The sequence below is a fragment of the Amblyraja radiata genome, chromosome 2, assembly GCF_010909765.2.
Source record: "Amblyraja radiata isolate CabotCenter1 chromosome 2, sAmbRad1.1.pri, whole genome shotgun sequence".
Taxonomy (NCBI): Eukaryota; Metazoa; Chordata; class Chondrichthyes; order Rajiformes; family Rajidae; genus Amblyraja; species Amblyraja radiata.
This window is the reverse complement of record NC_045957.1, coordinates 64410681-64424959: the sequence shown is the minus strand read 5'-3', so window position 1 is coordinate 64424959 and position 14279 is coordinate 64410681. Positions and strand designations below refer to the sequence as shown.

General features: G+C 39.0%; 1 protein-coding gene across 1 annotated transcript in view; it reads left to right on the top strand.

Annotated features, from left to right (window-relative positions):
* The first annotated feature begins 517 nt into the window (after window positions 1-517).
* vps4b (vacuolar protein sorting 4 homolog B) overlaps window positions 518-14279 on the top strand; it is a 42103-nt gene continuing 28341 nt past the window's right edge. The window contains exons 1-3 of the mRNA XM_033047993.1: window positions 518-708; window positions 6922-7033; window positions 13267-13414. Of these exons, the coding sequence (XP_032903884.1) occupies window positions 682-708; window positions 6922-7033; window positions 13267-13414 (287 nt within the window). The 5' untranslated portion in view covers window positions 518-681. The remainder of the gene's footprint in view (window positions 709-6921; window positions 7034-13266; window positions 13415-14279) is intronic.

Here is a 14279-nt window from a genome sequence, read left to right as displayed (position 1 = left end):
TTTAGTGCATTACCACCACCAACTGGTATGGAGTGTGGATCAAATAACATTATAACTCATATACTAATAACCTATATCTTTCCGAACAAATTGGTTACCCTGAGAAAAAGCAATAGGATTTGATAGCACTTATATGAATTCTTTTGTAAAATATCTATTAAATCAAATTGTACTTTTTCTTTTCTGAATCGTTCACTCATTTGTCTTCTTTCTTCCTCATACCTCTCACAATGTATAATGACATGCTCTATTGTCTCTTCTTGCCCACAGTATTCACATCTGCCTGGGCTCCACCCCCTCCTTGATCGTTTCGTTTTGCATATCTTTCATTCATTTGTTCTCTGCACCTTATGCATACATCGTTTATATACCGTTTCCATTGCCCCTGACACTTCTCTCCACAGATGCTGCCTGATCAACTGAGTGGCTACTCCAGTGTGTTCTGTCCGTCTGCAGACTTGTTCAGTTAGGGCGGAGCATGCGCAGTCTGGTGGGAGGGGCCTCAGCCGGAAGTGCGCCGCCATTTTGGACGCGGAAGTGCTGTGTGTTGGGTTCGCAACCGCGGGGAGAGAGAAAAAGAAAAAGAAAAAGAAATAAATAAATAGTCGGCGAGTGACGGGAATCGCCCACTCGCCGCCGGTTCATTTCCAGAATTTCCTTCGCTGTCAGCCAGGGCGAGTCATGGCGACCAACAGCAATAACTTGCAGGTGAGTGATGTCGCAGAGCGGCGGCGGTGGCGGTGACGGCCGGCGTTTACCTGCTCTCACTCTCTCACTCTCTCACTCTCTCACTCTCACTCTCTCACCGTGCGTGTGGGGTTGGAAAGGTCCTGTGTTCCGCATCCATCCAGCTGTGGGGAGCCCGTGGGCGGAGGGTCGGGTTGGACCCTCAAACTACAGGGGATGATAACGGCCTTCATGTCCAGGCCGGGCCCGGGATCGGGGAATGGCCCGAGGCTAAAAAGCCAGTGACGCGACGCGAGTCCAAGGGCCCTGCAAACAGGAAGCGTAAAGGGTGAACATAACTGGAATACACCCGCAGTCACACCCTTAAAGCTTTAGGACAATGTCGAGGGAGCGAAGGAAGGAAAGTTATGATGGGTGAGACGTGGGCCTTTCACTCCGTGACTAAACCAAAAACTTCTGACCGGCTTTCAACGTGTTCTGGCCAGTGTTTATAATCCGCAGGAGTATCTTCGCGTTCTTATTGCCAGCTCAATTAATGTATTCTTCTCCTCTTATCGCAAACGTTTAGTTTGAAAGCAAAAATTGCATACACTATTTATATCAAAGCGAAACACAGCCCAGAAATGTTTAGTCAATCGCGAAACATCTATAGAAGAAAAAGTTAGTTTCCAGCTGGAAAAGTTTTTACTACCACACATAGTTATTTATTGGTTCCCTAAGTTTTTGTTTTGTTTGCAAATATTTCACATTCTATAAAGATATTTCTTATGAATTCCTGCCAGATTCATCAGTGTTCTATATTATTCCCTTGGTTCTGTTATTCCCATTACTAAGGTAGAAATTAGTGTCGGCTCTATATCTACATCTTATCAAAGCTTTTTGTAATTTAAAAATAAAGTAAAATAACTCCTCAATCTTGTCTCCAAAGAACCGATATCTCTCACTGTCTTCAGCTTTACAACATCTGGTCTGATTGTTAAAAATATTCTCTACATTTTTTTTAGTGCATGCTGACGTTTATGACACTCCCAAAAGTGGCCCAACCAAAGTCTTTTGAGTTTAATGATCATTCAGTCCTGATGCTTGTTTCTTTGGAGATACAGCCCCTTCAGCGAGTCCGTGCCAACCATTAATCACCTGTTCATTAGGTCTGTTATCCCAGTTTCTTAGTCATTCCCTACACATTGGTGTAATTTTACATCGGCAAATTAACCTTAATCTGCATGGCTTTGGTATGTGGGAAGAAACCAGAGCGCCCGGAGGAAACCCACACGGTCTCGTAGAACATGCAATCTTCACGGCGACAGCGCCCAAGGTCAGGATCAATAGACAATAGGTGCAGGAGTAGGCCAATCGGCCCTTCGAGCCAGCACCGACAATCAATGTGATCATGGCTGATCATCCCCAACCGGTACCCTGTTCCTGCCTTCTCCCCATATCCCCTGACTCGGCTATCTTTAAGAGCCCTATCTAGCTCTCTCTTGAAAGTATCCAGAGAACTGGCCTCCACCACCCTCTGAGGCAGGGAACTCCACAGACTCACATCTCTCTGTGAGAAAAAGTGTTTCCTCATCTCTGTTCAAAATGGCTTGCCCCTTATTCTTAAACTGTGGCCCCTGCTTCTGGACTCCCCCAATATCAGGAACATGTTTCCTGTCTCTAGTGTGTCCAAACCCTTAACAATCTTATATGTTTCAATAAGATCTTCTCTCATCCTTCTAAACTCCAGAGTGTACAAGCCCGGCCGTTCCATTCTCTCAGCATACGACAGTCCCGACATCCCGGGAATTAACCTTGTGAACCTACGCTGCACTCCCTCAATAGCAAGAATGTCCTTCCTCACATTATGGGAGCAAAACTGCACACAATACTCCAGGTGTGATCTCACTAGGGCCCTATAGGGTGATTTCACTAAAGGTCACTGGAGCGTAGAACCGCACCCACGTGACCGCAAAATTTAACTGGGGTACAAGCGTCACTTCCGGTACATGTTAGTGAATGGGGAAACACGCACTTTCACACCCGTTAAAAACATCAAAAACGGCCCGTTTTTGAGCTGCAATTTACTGTGCCAGGCGGGGTGACCGTGAGGCACAGCTACCTAAATTTACAGTCCAAAAGAAAGATAGAAACTAAGGTAAATTCAAGAGGGAGCTGAAGGTGCAAAAACAGCGGAAGTGCTTAGCGGACATTTGCCGTGGAGATTTAAAGATCGAAAATATCGGGAATTATCGCGTTTGCTCGCTGCATTTCATCAAAAGTAAGGCATTATTGACTTTTTATCTTTATTCATTTGTTATATGAAAAGTTTTAAAAGTGAAAAATCCGTCAGTAAAATTGCAAAATCGTCCATGGTTCTCAGGTGGGTTTTAACATGCAAAATGAAAACGCTTCTGAAGCTCCATTTACCATTTAAATAATCGTAAACTATCAATGCGTTTTGAAATAAATTTTACTCGGATGCAAGCTAAGGAATGGGATAATTGTCAGCTGTTAATTGGACAAAATTAGGACATTTTATTATTTGCCAAAATATATTTCTCAATGTTTCTTGTTTAAAGCCTGCACAATCAGTAAAATTTATTTCAAAACGCATTGATAGTTTACGATTATTTAAATGGTAAATGGAGCTTCAGAAGCTTTTTCATTTTGCACTTCTGCTGTTTTTGCACCTTCAGCTCCCTCTTGAATTTACCTTAGTTTCTATCTTTTTTTTGGACTGTAAATTTAGGTAGCTGTGCCTCACGGTCACCCCGACTAGTACAGTTAATTGCAGCTCAAAAACGGGCCGTTTTCGATGTTTTTAACGGGTGTGAAAGTGCGTGTTTTCCCATTCACTAACATGTACCGGAAGTGACGCTTGTACCCCAGTTAAATTTTGCGGTCATGTGGGTGCGGATCTACGCTCCAGTGACCTTTAGTGAAATCACCCTATACAACTGCAGAAGCACCTCTTTGCTCCTATACTCCACTCCTCTTGTTATAAAGGCCAGCATGCCATCGCTTTCTTTACTGCCTGCTGTACCTGCATGCTTACTTTCATAGACTGATGAACAGGGACCCCCAGATCCCGTTGTATTTCCCCTTTTCCCAACCTGACGCCATTTAGATAGTAATCTGCCTTCCTGTTTTTGATACCAAAATTAATAACCTCACATTTATCCAAATTAAACTTCATCTGCCATGCATCTGCCCACTCCCCGAACCTGTCCAAGTCACCCTGTATTCTCATAGTATCCTCCTCACAGTTCACACTGCCACCCAGCTTTGTGTAATCTGCAAATTTGCTAATGTTACTTTGAGTCCCTTCATCCAAATCATTGATGTATATTGTAAATAGCTGCGGTCCCAGTACCGAGCCTTGCGGTACCCCACTAGTCACTGCTTGCCATTCTGAAAGGGACCCGTTAATCCCTACTCTTTGTTTTCTGTCTGCCAACCAATTTTCTATCCATGTCAGCACTCTACCCCCAATACCATGTGCCCTAATTTTGCCCACTAATCTCCTATGTGTGACCTTATCAAATAATTTCTGAAAGTCCAGGTACATTACATCCACTGGCTCTCCCTTGTCCATTTTCCTAGTTACATCCTCAAAAAATTCCAGAAGATTAGTCAAGCATGATTTACGCTTCGTAAATCCATGGACCGATCCTGGTACTGCTATCCAAATGTGTGGCTATTTAATTTTTTATAATTGACTCCAGCATCAAACACAAGTCTCTGGCACTGAGCTGTAGCAATGCACAAATATACCAGCCTATATTATAAACTAGACATAGATGCTTTATGCATCTCTGATCTGCTGATAAACATCAAAAAGGTCTAATTCTTTGCAACTGATTGAGCCTAGTTATCAGTTTACCTGTTGATGATTGCTTCTGTTAGTTACGGCCCTCCCATGTTTGTTGGGGCCATCCCAAGGGGCGACCAACATCCCCATCCTAGAACCACATCTTCTGCTCCCTGTCCTAAGAACCCCTTGTGTTTTATGGTATATAAGGATCATTGAGACAATCTGTTATTTCTTTAAAAAATATATATTATTCATTTCCTCCCTCAATGCCAAAACAGTAATTGTTTTTATCCAAAAGGAACTGCAGAAAAATGCAGTGTTGGAATAATTCAGTGTGTCTGGCAGCATTTCTGGAGAATGTGGATCAGTGACATTTCAGACTGAAGAGGGGTCCTGACCAGAAACAACACCTATCCTCATTCTCCAGATATGCTGCCTGAACCGCTGTTACTTTAGCACTTTTTTTTATTATTTATTTTTTATTATATATATATTATATATTATTTTTTTTTTAAATCTTTTTCACTGCCCTTTGAAGAAGTACTTTCCAAGTCATGACAATTTGCTGTTTAACCTTACCGTCTCCTATAGTACTTCAGCATAAGATTAATAAAATGTATTGCAGTCCCTCTAGGTACACATTTATGAATTCCATGTGTAGGAAAGAACTGCAGATGCTAGTTAAATCAAAGGTAGACACAAAATGCTGGAGTAACTAAGCAGGATAGGTAGCATCTGGAGAGAAGGAATGGGTGATGCTTTGGGTTGAGACCCTTCTTCAGTCTGGGTGACATTTCGGGTTGAGACCCAAAATGTCACCCGTTCCTTCAATCCAGCGATGCTGCCTTTTCCGCTGAGTTACTCCAGCATTTTTTGTCAACCTTTATGAATTCCATCCCTTCCCTATTTTGTATGTATCATAATCTTCATTGAACTTTTTTTCCAATTTTTGAGATGGAATGAAATGGTTTCAGTTTCTCATTGAAAACTTTGCATATTATTACTTTAAGAATAAGGAGTAAGTTATTTAGAACAGAGACGAGGAAACACTTTTTCTCACAGAGAGTGGTGAGTCTGTGGAATTCTCTGCCTCAGAGGGCGGTGGAGGCAGGTTCTCTGGATGCTTTCAAGAGAGAGCTAGATAGGGCTCTTAAAAATAGCGGGGTCAGGGGATATGGCGAGAAGGCAGGAACGGGGTACTGATTCGGGATGATCAGCCATGATCACATTGAATGGCGGTGCTGTCTCGAAGGGGCAAATGGCCTACTCCTGCACCTATTGTCTATTACAGACACCACTTCTATTTACAATTGCGGAAGTGTGGATGAAATGTTAAACCAAAGCCATATCTTCTTGCACAGATGAAGGCAAAATATTCCAGTCCATTTTTATCCCTCATTTGATGACAACATAAAATCTGTCTCTAACCATGCAAAAAATTGTTTTATTAATTGTTTCTGCTAAAAAGGGAGCAGGAAGTGATATTAAGAAATATGAGATCTTGTGACAATGGACTTGATTAAAGAGCTGAATTCTCTGAGCTCCTTAAAGAAGAAACAATGAGAGCGATTAGGCCATTTGCTCTCTGAAGCCCCTGTCCTACTGTACGAGGTAATTCAAGAAATCTCCAGAGTTTTCCCCTGATTCGAACTCGGAGAATGTCCGTAGCGGGTCCGTAGGAGTTTGTGGATGTCTCGTAGTGGCTCGTACGAGTAAAAAGTAACCATTTTTTTCATCACAAGTATTATTTTACTCGTGGGCATTTTTTTGCAGGGATGAAAAAACGTCACGAGTTTACCGGATTTCCCGAGTGCCTACCGTTAGCATTACGAGCCGCTACGAGACATCCACAAACTCCTACGGACCCGCTACGGACATTCTCCGAGTTCGGATCAGGGGAAAACTCGGGAGAACTCTTGAATTACCTCGTACAATGGGACAGGGGCTTGATGCATGGTGGTTGGCGGTTAAATTAGGAGATCAGGAGTCCAGAATTGAATGAATGCACTTATCTGAAAATTGCAGGGCGAATGGAGTAAGTTTAGTTGATGCGGGTTTCAAATTTTTTATGGGACTTGGTTTTACATATACAATTGAGGAAAAATTACGAGCCAGAAATATTGACTGCCTTTCTGTCTTCACAGATGCTCCATGACCAGTATATAGCAAAATGTTTTTGTTATTTCATCTTTTACAGCTGGTGCTAATTTAGTTCCACAACTAAAGACTTAATCAATCTGGATTACTGATAACTGATTGAAATAACCTTTATCTTCATATGGAATAAGTTTGAGTTTTTTTGGTCTTGTAAGAAGTAATATACTCTGTTACCTTTACAAAGATTCAATTTTTTAACATCGGACTGATCGGTTTTGGGCAACAATAGCAGATAAAAGGTTAGATTGTATTAATTGTTCACATTTATTTTTTCTTTATAGAAAGGTATTGACCTTGCAAGCAAAGCTGCTCAAGAAGATAAAGCAGGAAACTTCGAAGAAGCCTTACGGTTATATCAGTGTGCAGTGCAATACTTTCTGCATGTTGTTAAATGTGAGTACTTTTATCAAAGGGTTTTTACTCATTACGTTTCATTGCAAATTCTTTAGGCAAAGTCTTTTCATGACATGTCTTTAGACTCTCAAATGTAGTCAACTAACTTATTTTTAGAATACGCACATTATCCACTTTTAAGGGAACATTATTTTTATTATTAATTGGTACTATTATTAAAGAATCATTGACAGATTTTGTTCTTTCATGTGTTCTCTTTGAAAGATGGAAGTTGAAACAGATAATTTTCGTATTACTAGAGTTGAAACTTGAAGAGAATCTTAAAAAAAACCTTGCAATTAAAAGGGGAAGTGAATGTTGCTCATCGTTGATTCTACATTGTTAGCCAAGCAGCACATGCCAGCAATGTAACCTTGATGCATTGTCACAATTGTCACAGAAAGCCTGTCTCATGTTTCTGTGGTCAATATACAGGCAACCCAATTTTTAAGAGGTTCTCTGACAATTAAGTGTAATTATTCTGCAGTCATAAGCTCCTTGATTTGTGTCAATGAGGCTAGCAATGAGGTTTTTTTTCAATGCACAAGCACCTGATTGATGAGTGATTTTTGTTTTAAACAGCATTTATATTTTTTAACAGAGATCAGGAAGAATTCTGGAATGTAGGTGTAGTCGACATGAAACACAGATTTGCAGATGACATAAAGCTGGGTGGCAGTGTGTACTGTGAGGAGGATGCCATGAGAATGCAGGGTGACTTGGACAGGTTTGGGGGAGTGGGCAGATGCATGGCAGATAAAGTTTAATGCAGATAAATGTGAAGTTATCCACTTTGGTCGCAAAAACAGGAAAGTAGATTACTATCTAAATGGCGTCAAGTTGGGAAAGGGGGAAGTACAACGGGATCTGGGGGTCCTTGTACATCAGCCTATGAAAGTAAGCATGCAGGTACAGCAGGCAGTGAAGAAAGCGAATGGCATGTTGTCCTTTATAACAAGAGGAATCGAATATAGGAGCAAAGAGGTCCTTCTGCAGTTGTATAGAGCCCTCGTGAGACCACATCTGGAGTATTGTGTGCAGTTTTGGTCCCTTAATTTGAGGAAGGACATTCTTGCTATTGAGGGAGTGCAGCGTAGGTTTACAAGGTTAATTCCTGGGATGGCAGGACTGTCATATGCTGAGAGAATGGAGCAGCTGGGCCTGTACACTCTGGAGTTTAGAAGGATGAGAGGAGATCTCATTGAAACATATAAGATTGTTGGCTTGGACACACTAGAGGCAGGGAACATGAAGGGCCAAATGGCCTAATCCTGCAACTATTGCACCTATAGCAAGAATCTCCTTCCTCAAATTAGGGGACCAAAACTGCACACAATACTCCAGGTGTGGTCTCACTAGGGCCCTGTACAACTGCAGAAGGACCTCTTTGCCACTATACTCGACTCCTCTTGTTATAAAGGCCAACATGCCATTCGCTTTCTTCACTGCCTGCTGTACCTGCATGCTTACTTTCATAGACTGATGTACAAGGACCCCCAGATCCTGTTGTACTTCCCCTTTTCCTGACGATGCCATTTAGATAGTAATCTGCCTTCCTGTTTTCGCTACCAAAGTGGATAACCTCACAATTATCTACATTAAACTTAATCTGCCATGCATCTGCCCATTCCCCCAACTTGTCCAAGTCGCCCTGCATTCTCATAGTATCCTCCTCACAGTTCACACTGCCACCCAGCTTTGTGTCATCTGCAAATTTGCTAATGTTACTTTGAATCCCTTTATCCAAATCATTGATGTATATTGTAAATAGCTATGGTCGCAGCACCAAGCCTTACGATACTCCACTAGTCACTGCCTGCCATTCTGAAAGGGACCCGTTAATCCCTACTCTTTGTTTCCTGTCTGCCAACCAATTTTCTATCCATGTCAACACTCTACCCCTGATGCCATGTGTCCTCATTTTGCTCACTAATCTCCTATGTGGGACCTTATCAAATGCTTTCTGAAAGTCCAGGTACACTACATCCACCGGCTCTCCCTTGTCCATTTTCCTAATTACATCTTCAAAAAATTCCAGAAGATTAGTCAAGCATGATTTCCCCTTCGTAAATCCATGCTGACTCGGACTGATCCTGTTACTGCTATCCAAATGTGCGGCTATTTGATCTTTTACAATTGACTCCAGCATCTTCCCCACCACCGATGTCAGACTAACTGGTCTATAATTCCCTGTTTTTCTCTACCGCCTTTCTTAAAAAGTGGGATAACAATAGCTACCCTCCAATCCGCAGGAACTGATTGTGAGTCTATAGAACATTGGATAGTTTAAGAACAAGAGCAATTAGGAGCACGGATTACTAGTGAAGAAATAAAACAAATAATAAACTCACTGAAAAATGGGAAGACCCCAGGACCAGACGGTTTTAGTAATGAATTTTATAAAAGATTTCAGGAGTCAATTGTACCAAGATTATTCAATTTATACACGCAGGCTTATACTGAAAATAAACTACCAGAAACCCTAGCAGAAGCAACAATAACACTTATACCAAAAAAAGATATAAGATGAACCGGGTTCTTATAGAGCTATTTCACTTCTAAATACGGATCAGAAAATTTTAGCAAAGATTCTAGCTAGAAGGCTAAATAATTATATTAATAATTTAATAAATATGGATCAAACGGGATTTATACCCAAAAGACAATCATTTAATAATTTGAGAAGGCTTTTCAATATAATGTACTCTCATAATGAGGACAACGAAGATATTTCAGTTGTCACGCTGGATGCAGAGAAGGCATTTGATCAAGTAGAATGGCAGTATTTATACAAGGTACTCCAAAAATTTAATATGGGAGAGAATTTTATTAGATGGGTTAAACTACTTTACGATAGACCTACGGCAAGAATACTAACTAACAATACGCTATCTCCAAAATTTTATTTATCAAGGGGTAATAGACAAGGGTGTGCCTTATCACCATTGCTATTTGACCTTATGATAGAACCGTTGGCCGAAAGGATTAGAAATCACCCGAATATTCACGGATATAACACTAAGGACTCAAAGAATAAAATTTCACTATATGCTGATGATATCCTTTTATATATTACTAATACACAAACGAGTATACCCACCTTATTAACACTAATTGAGGAATTCGGCTCTTTTTCAGGATATAGAATAAATTGGAATAAAAGCGAAATTATGTTTTTAAAACCACAGGATTCGCGACACTTACTAAAATTCCCCTTCAAAATTGCAACAGATAAATTCAAGTATCTGGGTATTCAAATTACGAGAAGACACAAATCATTATTTAGTGCCAATTTTATACCACTATTAAATAAACTGAATGATATGATTAAATTTTGGAAAACGCTTCCGCTCTCATTGATAGGTAGAATTAACGCTATAAAAATGACTTTCCTACCACAATTAATATATTTGTTTCAAGCGATCCCAATATATATTCCAAAATATTTTTTCAAAAAACTAGATTCCACTATCACTAATTTTATATGGGACTACAGAACACATAGAATTCAACGAAAGCATTTGTGCAAATCTAAAGAAGATGGGGGTTTATCATTGCCTAACTTTATGTATTACTACTGGGCAGTGCATATTAAGAACATAATGTACTGGCTGGATAGTTCCACTCAGCAGTTGGAGTGGATAAGAATGGAGAAAGAGGAGTGCTATCCGCACGATATAGGAACGATCCTGCTCTCACCGGTAAAATTGAATAGTATAATATATAAGAAGAACCCTATTATTCACAATATAATAAGAATTTGGAAACAAATAAAAGTGTCCTTGAAATTAAATAATTTATCAGTACTAACCCCACTATTGAACAACCCCGCATTCAAACCTTCTCTCATCGATAACACATATCAACAATGGGATAGACTGGGGATTAGGAAAGTAGGGGATATGTATGAATTGGACAAACTGTTATCATTTCAACAATTTAAATTTAAATTTAAATTGAAGGATAATCAATATTTTAAATATATACAGGTATGTGACTTTATGAAGAAATATACACACAGATTTCAAACTATATTTTTAGACCCTTTAGAAGAAGTAATGAATATTAAGGCTGATTCACAAAAATTAATATCATACTTTTATAATAATATATTAAATAGAGAATCACCCTCAACAGAAGCACTAAGGGAAGATTGGGAACATGAGCTAATGATAAAGATCTCGAAGGATAGATGGGAAAAGTATTTGATGAATACTCATAACTGTTCTATTAATGCAAGACATAATTTAATTCAATTCAAATTATTACATAGACTATATTATTCAAAAACGAGGTTGAATAAATTTTATCCAAACGTCTCTCCCAGATGCGATAAATGTTTGTTTCAAAACGCTAATATAACACATTCATTTGTAGGATGTACAAAGTTGAATACATTTTGGAGTGATATATTTGATATATTTACAAAGCTTTTCAAGTCAAGAATAGAACCCAAAATGGAATGGATTATGTTTGGAATAATAGGAGAAGATACCAATTTAAATAAAGACCAAAATGTTTTTTTTAATTATGGGTTAATAATTGGAAAGAAATTGATACTTAAATTTTGGAAAAATATAACCATACCAACTGTTAAAATGTGGATTAGGAATATGATGGACATAGCACGCCTTGATGAAATGAGACTCCGACTAATAGATAGATATGACCAATTCTTAAGGAGTTGGTCTCCTTTCATCGACTTTTTGGAATCATGTGATGCAGCGGTACCATAAGGATTGCTGATTTCAGTTTATGACGTGGATAGATCTACATCTCCGAATATAGATTTGAAAAATTCTCTTTTAAGGGGCCTTCTCTTCTATTTCTATTTTCCACTTTTTATTTTTTTTTAATTTTTTTTGTTATATACACACTTCACGTTTTTCTACTCTCTACCATCTATTTTTCCACTTTTTCCCCTTTCTATTGTTTTCTTTTTCTTGTCTTTCTTACTTCCTTCTCATACCATAAAACTAGAGGTTGTACATAGAATGGATTACGGTATGACATAGTTGGCACCTAAAATTAGGTGCCACTGTACTGTTTTGTACTGTATTAACTTCTAATAAAATAAACAAAAAAAAAAAAACAAAAAAAAAAGAGCATAGGAAAATTATCACCAATGCATCCACGATTTCTAGAGCCACTTCCTTAAGTACCCTGGGATGCAGACCATCAGGCCATGGGGATTTATCAGCCTTCAGTCCCATCAGTCTACCCAACACCATTTCCTGCCGAATGTGGATTTTCTTCAGTTCCTCCGTCACCCCAGATCCTCTGGCCACTATATCAGGAAGATTGTTTGTGTCCTCCTTGGTGAAGACGGATCCAAAGTACCTGTTCTACTCCTCTGCCATTTCCTTGTTCCCCATAATAAATTCACCTTTTTCGGTCTTCAAGGGTCCAACTTTGGTCTTAAATGGAGGGACAGAATCCAAAAGTAGAGTGGTTATATAAATACTCTGACACCTTGGTTGAACCACGTGGCGTTGTCAGAAGTCATGATCTCTACACTTCAAAAGAGATGTAGAGGCAAGGGGGTGTTTGCAAACATTAACAACTGCAGAAAAGAGCATCCTTGGTTTTGACTGATGGAAGTCTTCAAAGTTTTGATGAGGTGAATGTGAAAACTGAAAGTTTCATATAAGCTACAGGCTGTCCTACAGGCTACAGTTATGTCATTAAATCAAAAAGGATTTTTTTCAAGAAACGGTTTTACTTTCTTTATCACTAGAATCTGAAATACTCCACCACTTAGCAGTTGAGATAGACAAAGCAGACTTAATTATTTGAGAGAAAAGGCTAGGAGGATATAGTAATTGGGTTGGATATGTTAGTGTGGATCATGAATTGGATGGTTTGAAAGACAATTCTATGTAATTTTAACTGCCCACCTGATGGGAAACGTGTGCCTTATGTTCTTTGCCTATGTTCTTTCTCTTGCCTCTTAATCTCAAAGCAACAACTAGGCATTAAGGAATGTGGTTACTATTGGGGGAGAGAGTGGTGGTGGGGTGAGCTAGATTTTTGAATTTTTTAAAGTTTTTCTTCACGATTAGCATGAATAGTGTGATTCAATTTGGTGAATACTTTCCTTCTGAATTTTCCAATTAGAGTTTACAGGATTCAGAATAACAAATGCAGTGCAGCAAGATGATTTTCATGATGTCATGTTATTTTGCTTTACTTTAGTGGATGGTAAATAATTTTATTTTTCCCATGTATGATAGATGAAGCTCAGGGTGCAAAAGCAAAAGAAAGTCTTCGCTCTAAATGTACAGAATACCTGGATCGAGCCGAAAAACTGAAGGATCATCTGCAGAAAACGCATAAGGTCAAAAAGCCTATTGAAGAGTCAAGCTCAAATAACGATAAGGGGTAGGTATATTTGTCTTTATGAAATGTCTGCCATATATCAAACAGCACACAGGCTGATATTTTAATTTTTACAGTAATTTGTAGGATAATGTCTAAGGAACAGTAGTCGGCTCATTTTATCCTGTCCAAGGAGCTCCTATAATCAATTCCTTCCTTTCAGCACCCAATTCCTTCCTTTTCCAGGTGTAATTTACATTGGTCATATTGGAAATCAGAAACGATGGGCTGCGTGAGGAATATTTATTGCCTCACATCTTATCTAACTCAGCTTATTTCCACCCTTTCAATCTCCAAAGTCTGAGTTGGATGATCAACCATGATCATATTGAATGGCGGTGCAGGCTCGAAGGGCCGAATGGCCTACTCCTGCACCTATTTTCTATGTTTCTGTTTCAAATGATGTTTGTAATTTTTCATTCAACTTATCATTGTGTAAACTACCTAGATAGTGGATTAGTAGCATGCACCTGTAAAACTACAGATCATTAATTAACCTCTCCCTGTCTCTATACTTGGCTAGTAAAAACTTATTGTACAAAGATGTATGTATGGCAAATTTAGAAAATTTTACAGCTTTCTTCACATACGTTAGTTTGTCACTGAGTTACCTTATTTTGAGACTGTATGTTCAAATGTCAGTAAGTCAGGCTAGTTTCTTAGGCAGAGAAAATCCACATTCACATTTCAGATCTGAAATGTAAACTATTTTTTCTTTCTGCAGAAGATTTATTGATTATTTCTATATTTTATTTCATATTTCCAGCATCAGCAGTATTTTGTTTCATATGGTCCAGATATTTCCTATCTTTAATCTTGAATCTTTAGTTCATGGATTGATTAAGTTGTGAATTATCACCTTCTGAAT